Genomic DNA, 27,061 nt, shown 5'->3' on the forward strand with positions numbered 1-27,061 from the left:
AATTCAACATTTTACCCACTTCCACTGAAACCTACTTGTTATCTGTCATCTTTCCTTTCAGTACTTAATGGTGAGCATTTTCTTCCCTGCCTATTTAAATGGTTTTCCTGTGGAGTCTTTCTCAGAATTTGTAAATTCAACTAGACACTATGATGATTCTGAGTGCATAGTGGTACCCTGATGCTGGGGACAAGAATACATAGACATGCTCAGGTTCTGTTTGGTTTGGACTTTCTAAAAGTCTTTACTCAGCTTCACATAAGCAGGGATTACAGTTAGTAGCAGTCTTGTGCCATCGAGATGCCTTTGGCACCTTGGGTTGATCCCACAGCAAACATTGTTAGAATGGGTCAACTTCACTCCGTCACATCTGGTACTATACCATCCAAGACAATATCACCATCTCACCAAAACTTCTGTAGTCTGGGAGAGCTGAACTAACTGGCTTACCCTTGACCCACGTGGCATCCTCCCTACCCAATCTATTTTTTTCAAAGCATATCAACTACTGATGCTGCTCTCTGCTTGAACATCTCTAACTGGCTTCCCATTGTTTCTAATCCTTGCAGTGGCCTAAAAGGCCTTGCATGGTCCCCACTAACACTCTATTCTTATCACTCTGTCCCTTAGACTATCCATTCCAATCACACTGGCATTTAGGTAGTCCTTCTATTCATTCTGCACAGTCTTGCTACAGGGCTGGTTCCTACAGTCTATAAATCTCAGCTCAAGAGTTTTTATTTCTGATATACTTTCTCTACCCCTCTACCCCCTAACTGGAGTATCTCTTTCTTACAGATCCTCTGGCCCTCAATACCTTTCCTTATACACCTTACAGAGGGTCAGTTATATTTATGCAGGTCTTTTGATTAATATCTGCCTTCCCTGGGATTCTTTCAGAACAGGGCCTGTCTTTGTTTTGACTTGTCTTAGTATCTCCAGCACCTAGCACGATGCCTGGTTTTTAGGAAGTGCTCAATAATATGTATTACATGATTGGATGCATAAATAAATTTGAGTATATGTTTAATCAGATACTGGGCCTTATGTTGTCTTTGAGGAATTTATCTAGTTGACAAAAAATCCAAATGAATCTCTACTGAAACAGGCAGGAGTAAACATGTACTCAGACTAAGGAAGGCTAGAAGCAGCCTATAGTAACCAAGTGCTTCCATTTCTTTCTCTTTAAAATGAGAGACTCCATTGATGGTAATGATTTTAGGAGGACGTAGGAACATTGTCTCTGGGAGGTGTTTCTATTGTTATTGGGTTTACAGCTATGGAACGTATATTTTCTCTCCTGTTTCCTTGTTTTTAAGGGACTTGTCATGCATTCCCTATTAGAATGATGTTGTGGATACTTACTGGTTAGTTGCGTACAAATGAGTTTTGTTTGTTACACTGACCCATTCCAATTAACGCCCCCATTTGTCTTTGTCCTATGTGCCTAGGGAACAGGCTATATCTCACTTGCAAGGAAGGATACAACTCCAGGACATACGGTGTGTGTGTGTGTGTGTGTGTGTGTTTCTTTTCTGAATGTTACTTAGTTTTTGCAAGGGAGAGAAGTAAATGGTTCAACAAGGAAAATGCATGTTTTGAGTCTATAGGCTGCCAGGGAAGGCAGGAGAGGAGAATTTTGCCAGGCATTGAAATAGTAGCTTTCCTGGTCTCAGGTCAGAACATCTGTCTGTGTCTCTGGGCAGATTTGGTTTAAGACCAGAACAAATAGCTCTCCTTCCATGGGTTCTGACCTCTGGGGTGAACAAAAGGAAGTATGCTAGTCCAACTACAACTGCTGGGGAAATTATTGTTCTCTCCAACCTTCTGGGAGCCCCAAATAATTAGCTGTGCAAAGAGCAAGTTGGAACCAGAATTCCCCTCTAGGGTTTTCTGTGTCCAGCCAAACAAAGTGAGCTGAGCTGAGAGACAAATAAACCCTGTGACAGAAAGTGAGGGCCAGGTGTCTTTTCTCCTTCCTTGCTTCTGTTTTGGTCCTCCACATCGGAGTCCTCAGCTTACTTGTTGCTACTAACTGCCCCAGGGCCCTCATCATGTGTAGCCAGAGGGAGTTTTCTCTTAATAGAGAAGCCACTGGGCCACTCTTTGGGGACGTGTGAGGGCTCTAGCAGACCAGGTAGGCCTGTGGAGAGACATCTCCTGTCCTCCCAGTTTTTCTGATGTTTTCAAAAAGAAGCCAGAACTCTGGACTTTTGGGTGAAGTCGCCCAATTTAGTATTTTGCTAAATGTTTTGTTTTGCTTGTAAACAATGTGCGGGCCAAACACACACACAAACACATACAGAGACACACACACTTTTGTACCTTTGAGCTAGACAGTGCACTTCATAGAGGTGCAGATTGTGTCTATGCTACTTGCACCTGTATCCCCAGGGCCTGGCACAATACAAGTTCATTATCTCTTAAGTGACATCCAGGGGACACTGATACTTGCTGATATTCGCTTGATATTAATAACAATAATAAAATCCAACAATAATAATAGTATCAACATTTTAGTTGAACATGTATGAAGGGTTTCCGTACAATGTAATCTGCACTATGACCTTAGAAGCTGCATATTTTATTGTTCCAAACAGAGACAGAAGTCCAGAGCCTAAAAGAGGTGACTAAGCCAGTTGCTCAGCTAATGAGTGGATTCTGCTTCTGGCTGCACTGCCTCCAGAAGCTGGTATTTATAATGCTGCTGCTCAGCACTGCATCAAACTCTGTTCTGCTGGTGTTGGCCAGGGGTGGGGGTGGGGTGGGGGGGGAGCCTTGGGGGGGTGGGGAGGGGGGGGAGGAGGGGGTGGAGCCAGGATGAGCCCTCCAAAGGTCTGTTCTTCTGGAGAAGACCTGGGTACTGTCTATATCTTTAACCTGTAGGGCAGCCATCTGAAAAGGGGATATGATAGGAAGGCATCCTTCTACTGCACAGTATTTTTTCTCTCCTCTCTCCTGAGCTGTGAAACTGTTCCTGCTTTCTCACTGCTGTGTCTTTATGGGGAATTACCTGCAGGGGACTTTGATTAGTTGTGGCTGTCATGGTATCTTATCGTTTGATATCTGTAAGTGATATGAAACAGTCTATATTTGGGCATTTTTCTAGGACTCAGCACTCTGAGTTCAGGGACATAGAGCCATTGTTTGGCTTCCCTAACTAAAAGCAAGATGGTGGTGACTCATCTTCAGTTGAGGGAACAATTAACCCAGGGCTTCTAAAAGCAGAACACTGTGCCATAGCCTGCTAGTCACAAAACACATTATTCTTGTGGTGCAAATACTTTATTTCAGGTATCGAAGTGTTAAAGTATTGGTCTATGAGAGACACAAAAGCCTGACTCATTTTATAAGGTGGGGTAGTTCTCTACAATAGCTACCATTGGATGGACTTACATATGTTAATGATTTCGGCTACTGGGGAATAGTTTCAATCAGCAGAAATGGGCAATAGGAAAAAAGAATATAGTCCCTCAGAAAAACCAGATTACATGCTCATGACCTGTTTTCTACATGAACTACTCACTGTTTCTTTTGTTGTTGTTGTTGTTGTTGTTGTTGTTTTTTGTATCATCTGGGTGTGATTCCCTCTTACTCTTTGGTAACTTGTTCTCTGAAAGAGGAGGGTTTTGTAAACTGGACTGTTGATTCTGAGAAGTGGAAAGCAGTTTTTTTAAGGAAATCCATAGTAATCACGGTCATAGCTCTACTTACTGAGGCTATGGGTTAAGGGTTTTGTGCTCATCCTCTCTGTCTTCCCCCAAACATTCTGAGATGGGCATTCTCACTTTCAGGGGTTGAGGTGAGAAAACAGGCTCAGAGAAGCAAAGTGACTTGCTTGCAAGCACACAGTAGTAATGCCTGGCTCTTCTTTCCAGTGCATTTGTGCATCAGAATATCTTGGGAAGCTTTTAAATAACGCAGCTTCTTGGGCCATGAGCTGGTGTCCAGTATCTCAGCCAGGGAAGAGCCTGGGCTCTGTATTTTTCAAAAGTTCCCAGTTCACTATGATGGATGATTTTAAGACTTGGAAAATATTGCCATATATTATGCCGTGTATCACACCACATCTTTTGAAATAAATCAAAGTACAGATTGAGTGTGGAGATTTCAGTCGTTGTTTTCTTCCCTTTCAACACAGCCATCTCCACTTCTGCTTAGGGGCTACAGGAAAGACTTCTCAAAGGAGATGACATTTTGCTAGGTTCTAATATATGGATAAGAGGGGGAGAGGAGAGGGCACTGAGGCAAAGTGGTCTACAGGTAGAAGTCACAGGGCTGCCAGTGGATTGAAATGTCTGGGGACTGTTACAAGGTCAATATGCCTGAACATATGGTGACAGATGTACCATACATGTTATCAGCTGAGTCCAAGTGGAGACTGTCTTGAGAGGTCCCACTGGCAATACAGCAGAATTGGCTTCTGCCGTGGAACACAGAGTGCTGGTCTTATTGGCCAGTTTCCTCGACAGTCTGCTTCAGGGCATCCTTAGCTATGTGCTGCTGCCTGACCACTGGCTGGAAGATGATCAGGCAGGGTGCTGACAGCTCAGACAGGGTTCCTGTCTACAAACACCTTAAACTCAATTGCAATAGGACCAGAAATGACAGTGGATAGAAAATAACTTGGCATAACACAGTAGGTGCTGAAGCCGATGTTTGAGGTGAAATTAGCAACTCTTTAGCTATTTTGAGGAGTCGGCTATAAACGAGAAGTTTTCTTCCCTGACAGTGCTTCTGCAAAAACAGGTGGATTCTTGACCAAGGAAGTTTGTTCACTTTCTGTGAAAAAGCAAGTGCCTTTGATAATTTAGATCCAACAGCTAGTCTTTGCTCACTGATTCCAGGCTACCAAATAAGTATGTCCAAGGAGCTCCTTCTGGAACAATGTTGATTAGATGTTCCAGTGTTAACTGAAGTGTGCTGAGTCCTCGTACAATGGTAAATGAGACGGCCCCACAGTCAGGAGCCATTGTGCTAAAGTCTGGAATCCTCTCCTCATTGCCTCAAGATGCCTTGACTCACTTACATGTAACTCCTCGGAGGTGGCTGATGGATACCAAACTCATCAACATCACCATGAATGGCTATTTTAAGGACTGTTTCTATTCAGTTTCTAGGGTTTGTTCGGTTTCCTGAATTTCCTTAAGTTACACTGATAGGTTGTTAGAGAAAACCCAAGCCTGACCATAGTGAGAGAGGCAAACAAACAAATAAACAAACAAAAGATTTTATTCTGGAACTGTTATAATAGAGGACAAGAAAGCTCAGTGTAGAGCTGGGTTCAATACCTAAAGAAGTATGAATAAGTGGGGATTTATAGTCAAGGATCAGGGTAGGAGTCAGTGGATAGGAAATTTCTAAGAGGGTAGGGTAAATCTTAACCAAGCTGACCTAAGAGGGTTCTTGCTGAAGGCAGGCCAGGGTGATCAGATACCAAGGGTAGAGGATGAGGAATTTGGTCAGATATCAACAGTGATTAGATATTAAGAGTGGATTTTTTTCTAAACTAATTTAGCAAGATTTGGGGTACAACTGGGCTATGCAGATCCCACAAACAAGCCAAGGTTGAGGGATTAGAGGAGCCCGACCAAAGTTTAGTCAGGGAGAGAGTCTTTGTCAGACCGAAGATGGTCCTCATTTCCTCAGAAGGTATGTTGGGGGATAAGACCTCGTTTAGAAAAACAATCATGGGAGAAGGGGAGGTAAGGAGAGCTTTAGTTTGAGAAGATGAAGAAAGTTCTGGAGGTGGATAGTTCTGGAGGTGGTGATAGTTGCATGGCAATGTGACTGTACTTAATGCCACTGATCTGTACACTTAGAAATGCTTAAGGGGTAAATTCTATGTTCTGTGTATTTTACCACAAGAAAAAGAACAATCGATCCTTAATAAAATAGAGAGGTAACAACATCCACAACAATGATAATGGCTCTTGGTTTCACGGTTTTACTTTGTGATGGGAACCATGCTAACCACTTTGCAATGATTATCTCCTTTTCATAGAAAAGGACTTGAGGACTGGCAGGGTTCATGAATTTCCAGGGGTCACACAGCAAGTCGGTGGCAGTCTCATGCTAGAGCTGTTTTATCTGGGCTTCTGCTCAGGCTAAACCACCTCGTAAGATGGTCTTTTCTCAGTCTGAGGCCCCCACCTACCAAGAAACAACAGCAGTAAACAACAACTAAAGGGAGTCAGAATGACCAAAAATTCACCTCATCAAAATGAAAGCAACTCTGATATATGCACAAATCTTTTAACAGCAAAGCATTATGCTCTGACTTCTTGCCTATGTCTCCTCACATAAAAGGATATTTTCTTATTGATTAGAAAGATGGTGAGCTGAACATTCCCCTTCTCTTTGACCTAGAGAAGAATATTCCCCTTGTTTCTTTGACTGTGAAACGCCCCCTTTCACTTACATTCTGAGCTCCTCAGAGGTCAGAAAAGCCTCTTCCCATTTATCCTTCTACTTGGCATACCATAGGTGCTCAATAAAATTTTTGTTGAAGTGGGCTTCCAGTGATGTTGAAGGTGTCAGCGTATGCTTTCCTAATAATTACAGGGCACTATGTAAGTTGTATGGTGCATTAAGTTATGCACTCTAAAATCCCAGACTCTAAAATTAGAGGTGATTTTCGACGGGAAGCTATTGTGGCAATGTCTGGAGACTGATTTGGTTGTCATAACTGAGAGGGGCTGTGTACTATTCCTATCTAGTCAGGGGAGGCCGGGAATGCCACAGACATCTTTAGGGGAACAGAATGTGCCATGCCAAAACACGCTGCTTGGGCATATGGGTTATTTTGATGTAATTATTTTGAGAAACTGCAGACACAGGAGAAGCTCTGGAAACGGAATAGAAGTTATGTTTGTAAAGGAGATTTACATCAGATAGGGTGTCCATACCAGGAAGAGAGCTCTGGCCAGAGACTTATCTGCATGGCAGAGAGCTATTACCCTGAGACTTAATCCGCGTGGCAGGCAACCTTTGTTCACCAAACCTCTCCTCTTCGCACCTTCTCATGATTGTGTTCCCCACTTTGAAACCCCAGACCTCAATACCTTTTCTTAGCTCTGGAGGGAATATAATCCTTAATCATCTGGCCTTTCGAGTTTCCTGTCTGTGGGGCTCCCATCAGTATATATGTCATTAATTTTTTTTCTTTCTCTGTTAATCTGTCTCATATCAATTAAATTTTTAGACAAGCCACAGCACCTAGATGGGTGGAAGGGAAGTTCTTCCTCCTCTTCACATCCTGCAATGCATAGGACAGTCCCCCACAAGGAATTCTCTGGTCTGCAAAGTTAATCGTGCTGAGATTGAAAAACTCTGCTGTGGGGATTGTATTCACTCATTCATTCACTCATACATTCATTTCACATGTGGTCATTATCTGACTCCATCATCTGATTGAAAGTTGAGCAAGCCTGTTTGTCCAAGATCATACGGCTAGATGGCATGGATCTAGCACCCAAACCGGTGTCTCAGGGAGAGGACTCTGCATGCATGAAGGTGGCCTCTTACAGCCTATTACTGATTCAAATGCCATCTTTGTGGTCACAGTGAGCAGGTCCCGCCAAGACCGATAGGACTTTGAGCCTGTGCCTGGTGCCTGGAACTGATGGAAAGGGCAGTGATCTAAGACAGCTCGTTCATGCTGCTGAAAGCCCCTGGGCTTGGGCTCCACAGGCACTTGCTGATGCTGCGGAGGTGGGGACCATTTCCCCGGGCTTCCTGGGTATGCCACACTCCATTGCTGGGCCCGTCCCTCTTCACTGAGCTGTAACACTCTCTCAGCCACCCTGTTTTCACAGTGCCCCTAGAAGCCATTATTATGGACTTTGTTGAGAGAATTATCATGTTCACACAGCTCTGTATTTGCAGTAGGCTTAGGACTCTTTTCAGATTTGAGCACTGGCGGTCTTTAATAGGATCTGCTTCTCAACACACATCGCATGCTCTCCCCCTCCCTTCCCTCTCCCGGTCTGCCTCCTTGCTGACCTGTGACTGTGCTCCCTCTCAGTGTGCAGAGAACCTGCAGCTGAGCATAAGAGGTGCTGTGTAATTCTCAAGAAGGTAGAGTGGACGGATTTTAATCAGGTGACTGCAGTTTAATGCAAATGCTCCTTTAGCCGAGGCTCATAAACTGGGCTACTCAATATTATGGTCCCAAATATTAGTTCAATGCTCATGGCTTACATAAATGTCTCTCCTTTGGGGTTAGGTTAGGGGAAAATCAATAATGAGCAGCTGGAAATGCAGAAAGGGACTGTGTACTTATATTCCGTCATGATGTATCCCTGCTCCCACCCAGCAGCACCCCACACTTCTCTCTCTTTTTTTTCCCAGCTCACTTTTTTTTTTGTTCTTTTGTCACATTTAGGGCTTTGCGGTTATATGAAAAGCCACCCTGGCTCCTCCATCCATTAAATGGGAAATGCATATGAACAAATAGAAGAATTGCACCATATAATACAGCTGAAATACAATGTTATCATCATCCCACTCCGAACATTTCTCAGGATGGTTTATGTCCCAGCACTTAATCGCTTGCTATTGTTGGTGTACCAACACAATGCTATTAGCAACACAGAATTCTCAGGCTTTCTGTTTAGATTGTCTTCATGTAGGCTAGCCAGAATTTAGATATTTGTAAACGGAATTTGAACAGTGGCCTTTCTTCACAATGTAAAATTCAGATAAGTGTAACCGGTCATGGCCCAACTCTTGTTTATTAATTAAGGCTTTATAATATGCCACCAGTTTTGGAAGCTGTGGCTTATGCAAAGAGGAATACTAATTACATTCTGCATTTTCTGTAATAATGGGGCAGCATTTTGGACAATGCAGTTTATCCACACAATGCATCCAGCTCATAATGTAGTTTATTAACAAGGAGGCTCTGAATGTTTAATGGGAGACTGATACAGCCGTGAAAGGGTGACATAAATAATATTCCTGGCCAGGCTGGGGCCTTGGCAATATGTTGCACGCTGTTAACCTCAAGAGGTCTCCAAATAGCTTTTATGTGTGCCTGCTATATATTTGTTGACCATTTCTTGATACAAAGGAAGCCAAGTGACCTGAGAAAATCTATTTGGTAATTTCGTTTTCCCCTTCCCTTAGCATTTACTGACGCTTTTAAAACAATAGACTTTTATATTTGCATGGATTCTTTTTTCTTAGTTTTCCCCAAGAATGGTCATTTTTATAATCATCATCATGGATTTCTTATAATGGCCATTGTGAGAATCACAGCAGGCTAACATTTTTTTTTCTGCCAAAATTTTTTTTTTTTATTGAGCTGCAATTCCTGTACTATATTAACCCCTCTTAAAGTATATAGAGTGGCTTTAGTATATTTATCAAGTTGTGAATTCCAGAACACTGTCATCACCCCACAATGAAACCCTATACCCATTAGCTGTCATTACCCATTTCCCCTCTTTCTAGCCTGTGGCAACCACCAATCTACTTTCTGTTGCTATGGCTTTGCCTATTCTGGGCATTTCATATAAATGGAATCAGACAATATGTGGTCTTTGTGACTGGCTTCTTTCGCTGAGCACAATATTTTCAAAGTTCATCCATGCTGTAGCATGTATCAATATCCCATTACTTAAAAATTTTTTTAACGTTTTATTTATTTTTTGAGAGACAGAGACAGAGCATGAACTTGGAAGGGGACAGAGAGAGAGGGGGAGTCACAGATTCTGAAGCAGGCTCCAGGCTCCGAGCTGTCAGCACAGAGCCCGACATGGGGCTCGAACCCGTGAACCATGAGATCATGACCTGAACCGAAGTCAGTCGCCCAACTGACTGAGCCACCCAGGTGCCCCAATATCCCATTACTTTTTATTGCTGAATAATATCTCATTATATGGATATACTTCATTTTGTCTATCTGTTCATCAGTAGATGGACATTTAGATTGTTTCTACTTTTCAGCTATTATGAATAATGCCACTATGAACATTTGTATACAAGTTTTTGTGTGTCCATATATATACTTTTTTTCCCCTTTGGGATATATACTAAGAAGTAGAATTACTGGGTCATATGGTAACTCTGTGTAACTTTCTGAGAAATTGCCATATTACTTTCTTTTTAAAAAAAAATTTTAGCGGCACTTGGGTGGCTCAGTTTGTTGAGCATCTGACTTCAGCTCGGGTCATGATCTCATGGTTCATGAGTTCCAGCTCTGCGTGGGGACAGAGCCTGCTTCAGATCCTCTGTCACCTTCTCTCTCTCTGCCCGTCCCTCACTTGCTCTCTATCTCTCACAAAATAAATAAATAAACTTGAAAATGTGAAAAATTTTAATTAATTAATATTTTATTTATTTATAAATGATTATTTTTGAGAGACAGAAAACAAGAATGAGTTTGGGAGGAGCGGGGCGGGGGGGGGGGGGGAAGAGAATCAGAAGCAGGCTCTGAGCTGTTAGCATGGATCCCAGTGTGGGGCTTGAACTCAGGAACCATGAGATAATTACCTGAGTGGGAGTTGGACACTTAACCAACTGAGCCACCCAGGCACCCAGCCATATTGTTTTCCAAAGCACCATTTAACATTCCTATCAACAGTAACTGAGGTTTCAAATTTGTCCACATGGGTATGGAGTGGTTATCTCATTGTAGAATTGATTTGCATTTCTGTATTGACTGATGTTATTGAATATCTTTTCTTGTGCTTACTGGTAATTTGTATATCTTCTCTGTGAGGCTACCATTTTTTAACCCCTATTTTATAAATGAGAAAACAAAAGCTCTGACAAGAAATGAGATCATACAAGTTTTACTGCATGAGGTAAAAGCCTATCATTACTGGAATTTAAGTTTTTCACCTCTGTGACGAAAAAGCTTAAAGGTTCAGCACCTAAGAATGAAATAAACTAGAAGCTATTTGCATTTAGTTATGACTCCTTTATTTTCAAGTGACAGAAACTCAGCTTTAGCTGAAATTCAGCTCAGTGAAATTCAGGGGATTTGGGCTTACCTAGCTGAAAACTTAGGAACTGTTTGCCTTCAGGAATAAATGGATCTAGCTGCTCAAAGATGGCATCAGAAATCTGTTTCTCTAATCTCTTAGTTCTGCCTCCACCAGGTTGATGACATGCATAGGCAGGGTCTCTTTTTGTGGTGGGGCCACCAGATGCTCAGAGTTATATCTTACCAGCTTGGCATTCCAGCAGGATTTATTTTTAACTCCTCTTCCTCAAGAGTTCTAATCCCAAATTTCAAGATTTAGTAACATTGGACTGATGAATCAATGATTGGCTCCCTGAATCATTCATCAAATGAAATACACTGATTTGTCACTTGCCCACTCTCGGTGTAGGGAGTGAAGTTAGCTCCATTCCTACTATCTGGCTTGAGAGCTGGAAAGAGGAGGTCTCCCAGAGGAGGTCAGAATACTGACACCACCGTAATGAGGAACGTATGCTGTAGCAAGCCAAACTCATAGATGTCTACTGTGCTACTCAGTCTTTTTCCTGGGCCTTCCTTGATTCATCATTTACTGGCTTCATGTAGTCTTTGGATTTACCTTAAAAGACACAGAGTCTCTTGGGTACCTGGGTGACTCAGTCAGTTAGTTGAGTGTCCTACTTTTGGTTTTGGCTCAGGTCATGATCTCATGGTTCTGTGAGTTTGAGTCCTGCGTCAGGCTCCGCCCTGATGGCATAGAGTTTGCTTGGGATTCTCTCTCTCTTCCTCTCTCAAAATAAATAACTCTGAAAAGTCATGTTTGGTGGCTTACAACTGAAGGATTAATCAACCAACCCACATTTATTTTCTCCAGTATTGAGGGTTCATTTGTTTTAATAACAGCTAATAAGGTTGCTTGTAGTTGAAGGTGATTGGCTTTTTGCTGTAATTTTGTGTCTGAGTTGTTCCAGATGGCTTTGATTCAATGTTTGAGAAATGAAGCAGCCCCTTGAATATGAATATAAATACAGCTATTTATTTATTTATTTAAATTAGCAATCCCTGTGAAGCCATTTACCTTTTTTATATTTCAGCATGTTTTACAAGGTGCAACAAAAGCAGCCTCATCACATAGTAAATCAGGATTAAAATTTAATGGGTAAGGTAAATATGGCATAGTCGTTAAAGTTGATATATTTTTTTCCTCTTTAGTTCTTACTTAACTCTTTAAATTTAGATACCTAGCTTTCCCCATTCTAAGTCATCCAGCTTCTAAAATACAGAGAAGTTGAGAAGCAGCAGAGGTTACGTATTGTTTTCTCTTTTTTGACCTGTAAAAGATGTGTATCTTATCCATATAATAGCATTTTCCATTCACATACCAATTTTATTTCTAAGACAAACTCCGTCTAGAGTGCTATTAAAGAGATTTCTGAAGTTTCATTCAGACTCAGCAGAAAAGTATGCTGTGATCAATTAATGATGTCTGCCACAGGCCTGGGACATGAAAGAGATGGCACTTGTGTCCTATAATTTTCCTCTCTACTTACATTTTGAAAGTAAGTTCCGACACTGAATGTTTGCAGGATTGGGACAAGTTGCCTTGATGATTCAGATCAACAGATGGCTTCTTCTTTCACTGCCCAGATAAATTGTTTTGCCTTGCCTTTACAGCTAAGTGTTTGAATCCTCAAGATTGCCCTAAGTATGGAGATTTGACTTCGACTTACTATTTTGATCTAGAAGTGCACCAAGTATAAGGATAAAAACTGCTAGCTCTACAAGATTAGGCAAATGGAATGTTTATTCAACCAAAGTGTGCATCTAATGTCTGCAGAGTGTGTAACACTCCACTAAGTCCTTAGAATGTGTGAAGGTGATAGGAGACAGGGTCCTGAGCTTTAGACATTTAGAGTCTAGGTATTGGAGAAAGAGCTGGAAGACTCACAAAGGGAGCTCAAAGTGTAAATAGAAAGCCTGAAGGAATAAAACACTTTGATAATGAGGAATGAAGGGTAGAGTGATCCGGGAAAGATTGTGTGGAGGAAATACCTTCTTGAGCAAAGTCTTAAAGGATGTGATGAATGGGATTGGTGGAAAGGATGGATGGTTGGAGTGGAGGGAACAGTAGTGAAAAAGGCTAAAACCTGCTGACTGAAGGATAATATAACTCAGAGACCTCAATCTACCAGCCCACTAGATGTCTGCTATGCTAGAATAGAGAAATAGATTATATTGGAAAAGTAGAAGAATTCATGCATAAATTCAAAAAGAGCAGAAAATCTGGAGATTTCACAGAAGATGCAGGTTTTCTTGCTTCCCTTAATAGAACTGGATGATTTGACAACATTGGTCCTAAACTCCTAGTTGGCAGCAAACGGCCAGATGTGAGTCCCAATCATCATGGTAGACAGAAGTTGCCTGTCTACTACCTGAGTACTCCTGACACTAATGTCAAATGTCAGTCTCCACCTAGCATCCTGCGTGCCCTATTGAGACTATTTTTTATACGTATGTCTCCAAGCAAAGTTTGAAAAATGAAAAATAAATTTCAAGACATCTCTATTACAAAAAAAGGCTGGGGAGGTAGGGGGGACAGTGTGTTTAAAATGCATTCAAGTGTGCTGGTGTCTGTTTTTCTGGTAAGTGGATTTCCTCATATATGTGCCTTGCATCCCAGTGCAATAAGCATGTGAGTTTGTGTTTCTCCTGGGATTCACCAAAAGGAGCAGAAAAGGGTTTAGTGAGAAGTGTATAGAGAAGGTGGAGAATTTCTATCTATCTGGGATAGAAATCATTGTTTTAATAATATATTTTCTGCAAAGACTTAAAGGCTTAAATGAGAAACTGAAGAATTTAGTTGTGCCCTGTCTTAGAGGTTGGGTGTTGAATGTTGAGGGTCAGAGTATTATTAATGGAAATGTTAATGAGCATTTGAAGAAAGAAGTTAATGAATTTGCCAACAGTGAAGTAACCAGAGTGATTTTCCCTTTTTTAAAATTTATTTTTGTTTTGACAGGGTTACTGGAGTAAAAGATACAGTCATGTTTGAGAAATAGTGCATTGCAGCAATGTATATGTATTCCAGGGTGCTTTTGTGGTCAAGACTTAGAAATATGACATGGTTGGAGACACACCATGAATTTAGAGCTGGTGGGAGAATTTTAGAATAATCTAGAATAGACAGAATTCTAAGCTTGCCACAAGGTTTAAGCTCTGTCATGGAAAACAAAATTGAGATTTTCCTGTCTATTTGGTTACAGACATAGTATACTCCTTTTTATTACTATTTTATTAATTGAATGATTTGATCCAGGTTTCAAATTATAAAATGCATTTGGATGATATTCTAGTAATAGAATAAATGTTCTTTGATATCCTGGATGAGCTTTATTTTCTGAAGTCACGTAGTAAGTTATCTTTGCTTTCCTATGACAGGACTCCTGCCTCATTGACATTTTATATGATACATTTTTCTGACCATACAAACTGTACAACAGCATCACAGTAGAGTCACTATCTGCCTCTATTGCTGTTAGCTGGATTAGTCTTATCGTAATTATGTCTTTGACATAGCTGCTCTGGCTTTTCTATCTCTTTCTTGTTTATCTCAGTTAAAATATATAAAAATGTATTAACAGTTCGATACCCTGGATTCTCTGGAGGCCTGAGCCCTATATTAAATTGTAGTTTCCTAAATATAGGGAGAGAGTGGAGGGACTTGGAACATTTCTGGTGCTGAGTTTTTATTATATTGTGAGTTTCCTTTAGCACTTTAAGAATCCATCTTTCTCAATATGGGTAGAAGTGGGGAAACTGAAAGGGAAATTGTTTTCTGCATTCTCTATAGTGTTTTTTTATTTAAGAATGATAAAGCAATACTTGCTAAGCCCAGACCAGTTCCACAACAGACAGTGCTGAAGATCCCAGGGGAGATGCAGTGATGCTTCCATGTTGGGAGGAAATAAACTTCAAAATGTTATTTGGTATATAAAGTTATTATAAGTGTATTGAAGACAGTTTGCCTAGTGTAAAAAAGACTCAACTTGGAGTTGGTCTGGCCATGCTTAACCCTTATATGTCTAGTTGCTTCTATTCTGAAACAATTTTGTTGACACTATTAAGAAGAAGAAGACAGACCGCACAGGGTTCAAGGCCTCACTCCACTTCTTATGCAGGTCAATTAACCTCTAGCATCTCCTGCCCTTCTATACAAAATGGGGACAATAGTAGTACCTACCTCATAATATTTGGATTAAATAAATTAGTTGCTCTCTTTCAGGTGCTTAGAGTGCTATATAATGTAAGACTCAATAAATGGCAGCTATTACCATTGTATTTATTATTACGATCTCAGGTGGTATAGGGCAAGAGAATTCAACTTGTAGTGAGGAAATCTGGATTTTCTGCTATACAGCTTGGACTTGGAAAAGTCAACTCACTTCTTTGTCCACATTTCTCCACTGAAAACTGACTAGAATTTCCCTACCAGGCTTCTAGGTCTGGGAACACAGTGAGATAGTGAAAGCAAAAGTTTTAGGCATTTGTATAACTGTCCCCAAGACCAAGTTGCTCTACAGATTCAGTCTTTTCAAAGATATTTTTACTTGCATCTCTTTCCTATAGACAAATGGGGAAAGAGTAGTTTTAAAAATGAAACTACTGCTTAATGAATTTCTAATTCTCTCATTGGAAGTAATATATTTCATATCTGGAATTCTAATCCAGTGCCAATTGACTCATTTCATCAATCACGTAGTCACTAATGCAGTTTTTAGAGTGTTGACAGCACCTTTTCAGCCATCATATCAATCTTGAGTGATGAGACTTCTCTTTGTTGCATTGGCAGGAGACACCATTCCTTTGTAGTCAGCTTCTTGGCCAGTATGGGAATGCCATTGACTGGTGCTAGATTTTGGCTTGTTTCTTTTTGGGTATTTGCATATAGGCTTACCTCATATTTGTTAGACACTATTATCAGACATTTTTTGGCCCTGACTTTCCAGTGCTGCTTCTTCGCTCTTTTTGTCATCCTTTTTCCTGCTAGCTCTGTGACCTAAGGAAAATTATTTTATGTGATGAGCCTCACCCTCAGTATCATTATCTGTAAGGTGGAGTTCTACTTATCTCATGGTGTTGGTGGGAAGATCATATAAGGTAAAGCATGTGAAGTACTTTTAAGTTACTGCATGTTAAATGTAAATGTAGCGCCTGGCACATACTAAATACTAAATAGCCATTGGTACTATTATTGGTAGTATTTGAGTTAATAGTAGTATTACTAATCAGCTAATAATAGTAGTGCTACTTCCTGAAATAGCATGATATTAAGTATATTCCTAAAGTAGAAGAAAAAAGAAAAGACCAAATACAAAAGCTTAAGAAAAGGTTCTAAGACTGTTGGTCATATACCTAGATTCTATGTACTGGTTTAATAACTTGTAGACTCCCAAATTACAGGAAACTACCTGTGGTGGTGATTCAAAAGATACCACAGGATAACTCGACATTCACATATAGAAGAATGAAGTTGGACCCCTACATCACACCATTTAAAGATATTAATTCAAAATAGATTAAAGACCTAAATGGAAGAACTAAAACTATAAAACTCGTAGACAAAAACATGGGCATAAATCTTCATGACATTGGGTTAGAGAATGGTTTTTTGGATATGATACCAAAAGTACAGCAACATAAGAGAAGATAGGTAAATTGGACATCACAAAAATTTAAAACTCTCATGCTTCAAATGACATCATCAAGAAAATAAAAAGGCAACTCACAGAATGGAAACATGGTTTTGCAAGTCATATATCTGATAATAGACTTATTTCCAAAATATGTCAAGAACTCTTACAGCTCAATAACAAAAGAACAAACAGCCCAATTAAAAAGGGGCAAAGGATCTGGATAGCATTTACTTAAAGAAGGTACACAAAAGGAAAGAGCCCATGAAAAGATTCTCTGCACCATTAGCCATCGGGGAAACGCAAGTCAAAACCACAATGGGAAACCACCTCAGATGACTAGGTAATCAAAAAGACAGTTAACAGGGGTTAGTGAGGATGTGCAGAAACTGGAACTCTCATACACTGTTAGTAGGAAGTAAAATGGTGCAGCTGCTTTGGAAAAACAGTTGAAAAATTCTTAAAATGTTTAGCATAAATGTGACTCAGCCATTCTACTCTTAGGTATCTATCCATGGGAAATGAAAGCCTATATGCACAGAAAAACTTGTATACAAATATTTGCAGCAGTTATTTCCAAAGTGGAAATAATGCAAGTGTCTATCTACTGATGAACAGATAAATAAAATGTGGTATAGTCACATAATGGGATATTATTCAACAATAAAAGGAAATGAAGTACTACAAATGTGTTACATGGTAGACGAATCTTGAAAACATTATGCTAAATGAAGAACCCAGGCACAAAAGACCACATATTGTCTGATTCCATTGATATGAAATCTCTAGAGTAAACAAATGCATTGAGACAGAAAATAGCTTAGTGGTTGCTTAAGGGTGGGGGGGCTGGGAGGAAATGAATACTAAGTGCTAATGGTGGGAGGTTTCTTTATGGGGTGGCGGAATGTTCTGAAATTGATAGTGGTCATGGTTGCGCAACTTTGTGAATATACTTAAAACCACTGAATTGTCCACTTTAGGTGGGTTAATTGAATGGTGTGTGAATTATATCTAAGAAAAAGGATCTATTATAAAGACAAAAAAGGGGCGCCTGGGTGGCTCAGGTCATGATTTCATGGTCGTGAGATCGGGCTCTGTGCTGAGCATGGAGCCTGCTTGGGATTCTCTCTTCCTCTCGCTCTGCCCCTTCCCTGCTTATGCTCCGCCCCCTCAAGACAAATAAATAAATATTAACAACAACAACAACAACAACAACAAAGACAGCCACAGAGCTTGTTTATGGTGGAAGATTGAAATATCCCAGTATAAGTGCTTCCCTAGTCACAGAACATAAGTTCTGTGAGGACTGAGACTTAGTTACAGTCCCCAGCTGGAAATCCTGCATCTAGAAATGGAGGCACACAATAAAATATTTGTTGAATATTGTGACTGTGCTCGTGGTCCCTAGCACTACTCTGGGTTCCCTAATTCTCTGGAAGAACTAGTAGGACTCAGAAGTTGTTATACTCATGATTATGGTTCACCACAGTGACAGGGTACAAAGTAAATCATCATGAAGAGAAGGTGCATGGTGTGAAGTATGGAGAAAACCAGGCACAAACTTCTGAGAGTCTTCTTCCAGTGGAGTCACACAGGATGTGCTTCATTCCTCCAGCAAAGAACTGCATGATATCATGTACCAAGGAAGCTCATTAGAGGCTCTGCATTAGGTTTCTACTGGGGGCTGATCTGCCTAGCACATTCCCAAATTCCAGACTCCCAGGAGATAAACAGGCATTCAGCATAAACTACATTAGTACAAAGAAGGCACAGTGGGTACTCCTATCATTTAGGAGTGTTTTATATCAGTATAGGAAACGGTTCACCAGCCCAAACTCCCAGATGCCAGCCAAAGGCCAACTTTACAAGCAGAGCTTTCTAAGAATAGTCTGTTATGTTAACTCTACCTGGCACAATGAATAGAAGGAAGCCAGGTTTAAATTTCCATATGATCTGTAACAAACCCATATGTGCACAAAGTACTGGCGGGAGGAATCAGTGTGCCCTGGGAAGGGTGTTGCCTTGTACACAGCTCACAACGCAGTGAATGGTCATCTCTAATGAGAAAACAGTCTAAAGGTTGGTGTGTACTTTCAATTCGTTTTTCTTCCTAGATGCCCAAAATAGGTGAATTCAAGCCTTAGAGTAAAGATTCTTAACCAGGATTATTTTGTCCCTCAGAAGATGTTTGGTCATGTCTAGAGACATTTACAGCTCTTACAACTGGGAGGGGCTGCTACTAGCATCTGTGGAGTAGAAGCTAGGGATGCTGCTAAACATCTTACAATGCACAGAACAGCCCTTCACAACGAAGAATTACTTGGGCCAAAATGTGAACGATGCCAAAGTTGAAAACTCTGCCTTTGAGTATATTTATGGTGGACAGCAGAGCCTAAAGCAGTTATCTTTACATTGATAGGATGGAGTGAGACAAGGAGGATAATCAGGCTCTCCACCTTTTAGGCTCATTGCAACCCACTTTCCCCTTTCTTATTTCTCGAGATCAGTGCTCTGAAAATCATAAATTCTTTTTCTATTCTGGGTCTATTTGTGAAGGACTCTATGGATGGGGGAAAGAAAGCACTCCCTCCTCTCAGTCTGATGGCTTTGATTTTAGGGTTCCAGATCTGTTGCCTCAGATGGGTTGCCCAGTCACTGACTGTGTAAGAATGTGTGAGGATAGAAATACCAGCCTTCATGTTTTCACGCTGAATTCCCAGTAGCTGAGAGTTATCCCTAACCATGTCATCTATGAGCCCTTCCTATTTACCTCTGCTGTTTATCGCCTAGTTTCCTTCCTTCTCTTTTCATAATAGCTTTCGAAGTGGAAGCTAATGTGAATTTTGGTGCTTTCCAACTCCTAACTGGTATGTCTAACACCAGGAGATTGAATTAATTTGAACTATTAAGCATGAAGTACATATTACCATGGAGCTTATTCCAGATGCATTATTGTTAGTTTAATTGTTATGGCTAATCATTGATTGTCATTTTTCTGGGTTCTGAAATAATAATAATAACAATAATAATAATAATAATACTCTTTATTATAGTGCCTTTCATTTGGGGATCTTGAAAAGCCTGTATCCTGGAACCACTTATTGTAAAATTGTCATTATCTGTGTATTCTCATTTGGCAAAGTTTGAGGATGAATATGCCAGTGTATGATTTAAAAGCCAAGAAAAATTTATATTCATGAATCAAGCTTTTTCTTTTTCTTTTCTTTTCTTTTCCTCTCTTCTTTCTCCCTTCCTTCCTTCCTTCCTTCCTTCCTTCCTTCCTTCCTTCCTTCCTTTCTTTCTTTCTTTCTTTCTTTCTTTCTTTCTTTCTTTCTTTCTTTCTTTCTTTCTTTCTTTCTTCAATTTACCAGCATGAAGAAATAGGAGAATTTTGCTCCTTGGGATATTATTTCCAGAGAGCAATCCTGTGCCTCTTATAACAACTCTGTGGCCTTTATGTTCACTTAGACTCAGCTCTGACTTGGTAGGTTTTAATTTTAAATGGTTCTCATATTGTTTGAGTATTGCACAGTGCTTTGGCACTGTGTGTGTGTGTGTGTGTGTGTGTGTGTGTGTGTGTTTGTGCATGTGCATTTTAAGGCCTTAAAAAAGATAAAGGTTCCTTGGATATTCCTCATTGCTTACATCACATTTTGAAAAGTTCAAAACAAGTGAGAAACACAGCATAATATGTCTGTGCTTAAATATATATTTACATACAGAGGAAGTTGGTGTTTGGGAAGAGGAGGACTACTAAGATAGTCTAGTCTGTTGATGAGCCAAGTACTTAAACAATGAAGGAGACAGGGGTAAGTTCAACTGGTTCCCAGCCTACCTCTTGTAGTCTAGATGAACACTCAGGAGGTCTAACCTTTTTTTTAGCAGTTGAAATTAATTGCTCCCATAAAGCAATTGCTTCAACATAACAATCATGACAGGTTTCTAATGGAATCCTGATGAATTTTATTAAATCAACACTTAACCCTAAGGACTGGAATCATCTTCCTGTGGTATTGCACCTCCTCCAAGCAATAGTTCAGGCAACTTGGATTTCCCCAGAAGGGTTTCAGCTTGGCTTTGGTGATACATGGAGAGTTCCCACCATCTGGCTGCTGTCAAGAGGCCCAAGGCAAGTGAACTGCTGGACTGCCACTACATGGATTCTTATTATTGCTTATTGTTGTCCCTTTCCATGGGAGAAGTGAGGCCATGGACTCATGCCATGAATAATGAGGACTCTTCTTGTAACGTGCATTCCTCCAAAGGCTAGGAGGCCACAGTGAGAAGAAGGGTAAAGCAGTTGTTCTGTCCCATGGCTGCCCATTGGAATCCCCACTGGAGCTTTAAAACCCTCAGGTGCCTGGCTTCCACCCTCACAGATTCTGATTTAATTGGTCCAGGGAAGATCCTGGCCATTAAAAGGTTTAAAAGTTTCCCAGGTGGTTCTAATTGTTAGCCACATTGTGCCCTGCTTGGTGTCTAGTTTTTAGCAGAGCTACTATTCAATACATAACAACCAGTGCAGCACTATGTTCTTGCTCTCTACCAGGCATTGTGTTAAATGCTTTATAGGTATCAGTCTGTTTGATTGTCACAGTAACCATATCATTGAAGATGTGTGAATTAATACATTCACTTATTCAACACTTCTGGGGCACAGGCAATGATCCACCAAGTGTCTTGGTTGTTGGGGAGGAGAGTCAGAGAGTACTTTCAGGGCTGATGACATTTGAATTGACATTTAAAGACTGAGGAGGAGTTGCTGGGCAAAGAGGGAGGAAAGGCACCACAGGCAGAGAGGATGGATTTTGCAAATGTACTGTATTGAGATGGAGGATAGCCAGTTCCAGGCACTGAGAGAAAACTGGTACTCCTGCAGCAGAGAAAGCCTACAGGAGCATGATGCAAGATAAGACATAGAGGTGGACAGAGCCTCCTCGGCAGAGTTTGTAGGTTTGGTAAAGGCTTTTGGCTTTTATTCTGAAATGAGATGGGAGTTCTCATCATTTGCTTTTCCTAGAATATCTCTGGTTGCAGTAGGGAAAACAGGTAAGAGGAAGGCAAGAGTGGGTGCATTGTAATGAGTTGGGTGGCCATTGCCCTAGATCTGCACAGAACGAGAATGAAGGGAGTGAAGGGAGAGAGGTGAGCATAATTGAATGATATTTAGATGGTGAAATCCTTAGGGTTTGAAGATGGATTCAAAGGGCAGGAGAGGAAAATGACTTCCATCTTAAATCTTACTATTATTTGGGGCGCCTGGGTGGCTCAGTCGGTTAAGCTTCCGACTTCAGCTCAGGTCACGATCTCGCGGTCCGTGAGTTCGAGCCCCGCATCGGGCTCTGGGCTGATGGCTCAGAGCCTGGAACCTGCTTCCGATTCTGTGTCTCCCTCTCTCTCTGCCCCTCCCCCGTTCATGCTCTCTCTCTGTCTCAAAAATAAATAAACATTAAAAAAAATTTTACTATTATTTACTATCATTACCTCAAACTTTCATGTGAGGTGATGAGACTTAGGGTAGTACATCTCAAGCTTTAATGTGTGTGGGGATCAGCTGAGGATCTTGTTAAAATGCAGATTCTAATTCAGTAGGTTTTCAAATTGTGCCTAATGAACTCCAAATGCTGCTGCTGCTGCTCCCGTGGCCAGTTCACAAATCACACTTGGAGAATTGAGGGCTTAGAGAAGTGGCATAACTTAACTCAGGGTGTGGTGAGTGGAGCCTGCGTGTTTAGCCGTGTCTGCCTGCCTCCAAAGCAATGATCTTACTCAGAAACTCTATGGCATCTGAAATATGGATCTGTTAGTGTAAAAGGTCAGTTAGACACAACCTGGGAAGGTTGTCTACCAGGCTAACAAATTGGGATTTGTATCTGTAGGCAATTGGCAGTCATTGAAAATGTGTAAGCAGAGAAGGGTCCAATCAGAAAGCCCACATTACAGTTCATGGATATATTCCCTTGAGTATTTGTTTGTTCTTTTTAGTATAGAATAGATCTCTTAGATTAAATTGAAGTGCAGTTAAAAACAACATCTCAGGGTCTGAACTTTGTAAGTAATAGGGTTGGTTTATTAGATCATCTGCTCTGTAATGCGGGTAATAATTGGCTCTTATTTAGTGTTTCCTGCCCAATCATCCCAGGGCACTTTACTAATAAGCACCATCTTTCTTCCAGAGCTGAAGAAGCCAATGGAGAGAGGCTGAGGGACTTGGTGTTGTGGGGCTGACCTATGGGCATATTAACTATTTCCATGACATCTAGAGTTTCCTGCCACATTTTAAGCACATACCTGTACATTCATTTGCCTTCACTGCTTGATCTGTCCATCTAAGTATTTCCTGAATGTGTCCCAGAGACTGTGAGCTTAGTTAGAAACTAAATGAAAAAAGGAAAAGAAAAAAGAAAAGAAAAGAAAAGAAAAGGAAAGAAAAGAAATGTCAAACCTTTGGAAAATGCCACATGCATTATCTCCTTCTTAGAAAGGGATGATGCATATCCGCACAGAAGGGCTCTGAGAAGTCCCAGAATAAAAGAACTGTTTAACTCATATAACTCAGTGGTTTTCCAAACTAATTTGACCTTAGAATTACCCTCAATTCTTTTCTCCCTCCCAACTCTTGACATTCCATTAAACAGTTGTTCTGTCTGGTGGAGTTTATGAAACGCTAGTCCTTATTCACAGATAACTACCATCTTTGAAGCATCAATATCCCTTGCTTGGTCCTGTGTTCTTTTCTTGGCCGGAAGATTTGGTGTTTTGGCATCTAGAACAACAGAACAGCCTAGTTTTTACTTTACTTTTGCATAAGCCAGGTGCCATTACAACTGCTAAAACTACTTCAGGAGTTAGTTGGAAGAAATATCACTGACTTATCTGCATGCTTCCGTGTTGTCTGGAAGAGGCGAGTTGTGCTTTTGTTTCTTTTCTTTGTTTCTGTGTATTTAGTTCTATTTTGGCAGCCACAGGATCTTCCTTCCCACTCTGTTTCATGTGAAAGATCCCAGGAATAGGATCATTGCCAGATATGACATTTACATTGAGTCATTTTTTTAATGTTAAGTACATAACATGAAACTTGAATGGGTTTTAAAAATCTGAGTTAAGTTGGTAATTTGAAAGTAAATTAAGTTTGTCCTTTGCCTGAAGGATCTAAGGGTGTTGCATAAGATGAAAAAAAAAACGCTTTAAGAAAATAGACTATGTATAATTAGCATTCATATGAAACCAGAAAATTCTGGCTAAATAAATTTCAAGATGTTTTTGGAATAACATGCTAGGTGAGATTCAATACCCTGCTAAGAATGAAAACAAATGTAGTAACAGAGGAGGAGAGAAAGTTGTATTTAAAAAAATGTATTGGATATTTTAAAAGATGAATTTATAGGTACTGAATAGACTATCTAAGTGATATCAGAGTTTCTTCAGCCACTGGTCTATTGTCTACAACCTTCTCGGAATTGGTTTCTTGAAGACAGCTATAGCATCCTTAGTCTAGAAACGGTCTTCATATTTTGATAGGCATCAGAACTGGCTATGAAGCTCTTTGAAAATACATATGCTCAGGCTTCTACCTAAAAGATTCTGCTTAGGTAGGTCTAGCATGGCATGTAGAAATCTGTATTTTTAGCCCTAAGACTTTTAATTCTGAGGCACGGTAAAGTTTGAGAACTGCTCTAGAATATTCTTTCAAGTTCTGTTAGAGCCAAGATTCTCATAGACTTTTAAAAATGCAATTCCAAGCCACAACCTCCAACAATTGTACACCTTTGTGTAAGATGTGCAGTATACAACCTGCACTGCTTTTGAGTCACCCTGCCTCAACCCTCAGATGTGCTACTTTAGTGAGTCCATGGTAGATTTCAAGAATGTGTATTTTTTTTAAGTTTTTTTTTAATGTTTATTTTTGAGAGAGAGAGAGAGACAGAGCACAAGCAGGGGAGGAACAGAGAGAGAGGGAGACACAGAATCCAAAGCAGGCTCCAGGCTCTGAGCTGTTGGCACAGAGCCTGATGCGGGGCTTGAACTCATGAACCATGAGATCATGACCTGAGTCAAAGTCAGACACTTAACTGACTGAGCCACCCAGGCACCCCTCAGGAATGTGTATTTTTAACAAGCACTCTACATGATTCTGATGCAAGGGATTCAACAATCAGATTTTGAGAATCACTGCTCTAGAAACATGATTCAAAATAGGTTCTATGGACAATCTATTAAATGAGGCCATAGGCTACCCATTAAGATAAAGTCCAGGCTGATAAATTTAGGTTGGCCATACCTTCCTTACCAGAGAGACTCCATGTGGCCATGCAGACTTGGGCACGCCCAACCTACAGACAGACTACAGTTTCCAAATATCTTCTTGTACATGTCTGCTGTAGCTACGTCACAGCATTCCTCTCATGCTGCTGCTTGATCTGGAGCCAAGAGAAGCAGAGTCTTTGCATATGAGCAGCTTGAATAGGTTCGCCTCAGCTTTGACTCCATGGAAGTGGCATTGCCGCTGCATACATGAATGTGGTCCCTAGAGGAGACCTAGTGGTTTTCAGTACTAAGGGCAGAATAGTGAACATCTCAGGCAAATGCACATCTACCAATTGACACTCATGAATTAACATGCCCAGGGGATGAGCTATAAAGTGGTGCTGAGAACTTTTTTGTTTCTTGTCAGACCCAGATTTTGAGTCTAGAATAGACTCTAGAATAGCAATTCTCAAAGTATGGTTCATGGACACCTGGGGGGCCCTGAGACTTCTTCAGGGTGTCTGCAAGGTGATACCTATATTATCATATAACTAAGTTGTTATTTGTCTTCCTAACTGTGTTGACATTTGTACTGATAGTACGAAAGCAATGGTAGCTAAAACTGTAGCATGAATCTAGCACTGTAGCGTGAATGAAGGCAATGGCACCAAACTCTACTATTGGTCTCTTATTCTTTCCATCATAACTTATGGTTTTTAAAAAAAAGCCAATTTCACTTAAGAATACCCTTGATGAAACAGTAAAACTTATTAATTCACTTAAGCTTTGACTGTCAAGTATACATCATTTTTTTAAAGAAATAGGAAGCATGCATAAAAGAAGTGCCACAGTGTGCTAAAGTATCATTGTTGTTTGACAAAAAGCACTTGAAGGACTCTTTCATTTGTAAGCTGAACTAACTGTTTTTATATGAAACATCAGTTTTTACTTGGAAGAACAACTGATAGATGAAATACAGGTATTAAGACTTCAATATTTGACCGACATTTTCTCAAAAATGCAAAAACTGAGCCTGTGACTTTAAGTGCACCATTGGACAGTATTTGTTGCCAATGATAAAACTCATGCTTTCCAGCAAAAATTAGAATTTTGGAAAACTTGTATCTGCCACCATGAACTTGACAGCTTTCCAATACTTAAAAGACTTTTATGATGAAATTGATGGTGGTATTAACAAATATGATTCTTTTTTATGTCATATAATGAAATGTGTCAACATTTCACCCAAATGCGTCAACATTTGGATCCGCAGAATGCAGTGAGCCAATATTTTCGACCAGAGCGATGCACACTTCTATGAAATTTTGCATGGGGAAAGGGTCCATGCAAAGTACAACACAGACCATAGTTGTTCATGTAATAGAACACTAAAAGTTTATTGATACAGTTTTAGATTCCACCCTGCAACTATTGAAGATAGTACATTTATCAAGTTTTTAAAAAAAAATGTTTAGCAGCACCCAAGGAAATTGTACTTTGTTTCTCAGTCAGACCAGAAATAGAAATGGTTGTTTTTCCCAAAGTTTAACAATATAAATTTTTTGAATAAAAATTTTGACACGGTTTGATTAATCCTTTTTAACCTCTCAGATTTTTTTCATCGATATTCACAATAGATATTCATTACATTGTGTAAGCCACAGCTTAAAACAGGGAATGGAAAAGAAAAATAATTAACTTGTCTCTTTTGCAAATAAAGTTGGAAAGTAAATAGTGGCGGAAGCTACATGATGTTTGGAGAAGCACTGTGAACATATTTTCCAAGACGTACTTTCAATTATTTGCTGTTAGGCATTCTGTTATAAATATTTCAAGCATCTTTATTTCCTGTGACAACCATTAGTATCTCTATTTATATTATCCTCCTTTAAGGAGGTTTAATCTACAAAATCAAGAAATGATTTGGCCACTCCCAACTCTATTCCAACTAAGTACAAAAGATGCACAGGATAAGCTTAGAATTTCCTTTCTTTCTATTACTTTATTCTCAGACGCTTTAAATGTTAGCTGTCCCAAGACTTCTCCCCAAGTCCTACCAAATCACCTGTTTATCAAGCAAAGCTAAGTTTGTTAAACCTGCTGCAGTAAGGGAGAACACCTTTATTCAGTAATGTCTCAGAAAGCTTGGGTATGGAGGAGACGTTTCTAGCATTTTTGGATCTGGGTTTACATG

The 27,061-nt window shown here is 40.2% G+C and overlaps 1 protein-coding gene across 8 annotated transcripts in view; it reads left to right on the forward strand.

The window, feature by feature from the left end:
• FHIT (fragile histidine triad diadenosine triphosphatase) overlaps window positions 1-27,061 on the forward strand; it is a 1,399,071-nt gene that overhangs the window by 437,711 nt on the left and 934,299 nt on the right. Inside the window, exon 1 of one of the 8 annotated variants that reach the window (XM_053220337.1) lies at window positions 2,813-3,068. The exons of the other annotated variants lie outside the window; for them this stretch is intronic. Within the exon in view, the coding sequence (XP_053076312.1) occupies window positions 3,002-3,068 (67 nt within the window). The 5' untranslated portion in view covers window positions 2,813-3,001. Of the gene's footprint in view, window positions 1-2,812; window positions 3,069-27,061 lie in introns of those variants that run through there. 8 annotated transcript variants of the gene reach the window in all.

Source organism: Acinonyx jubatus, chromosome A2 (genome assembly GCF_027475565.1).
Source record: "Acinonyx jubatus isolate Ajub_Pintada_27869175 chromosome A2, VMU_Ajub_asm_v1.0, whole genome shotgun sequence".
Lineage (NCBI taxonomy): Eukaryota > Metazoa > Chordata > Mammalia > Carnivora > Felidae > Acinonyx > Acinonyx jubatus.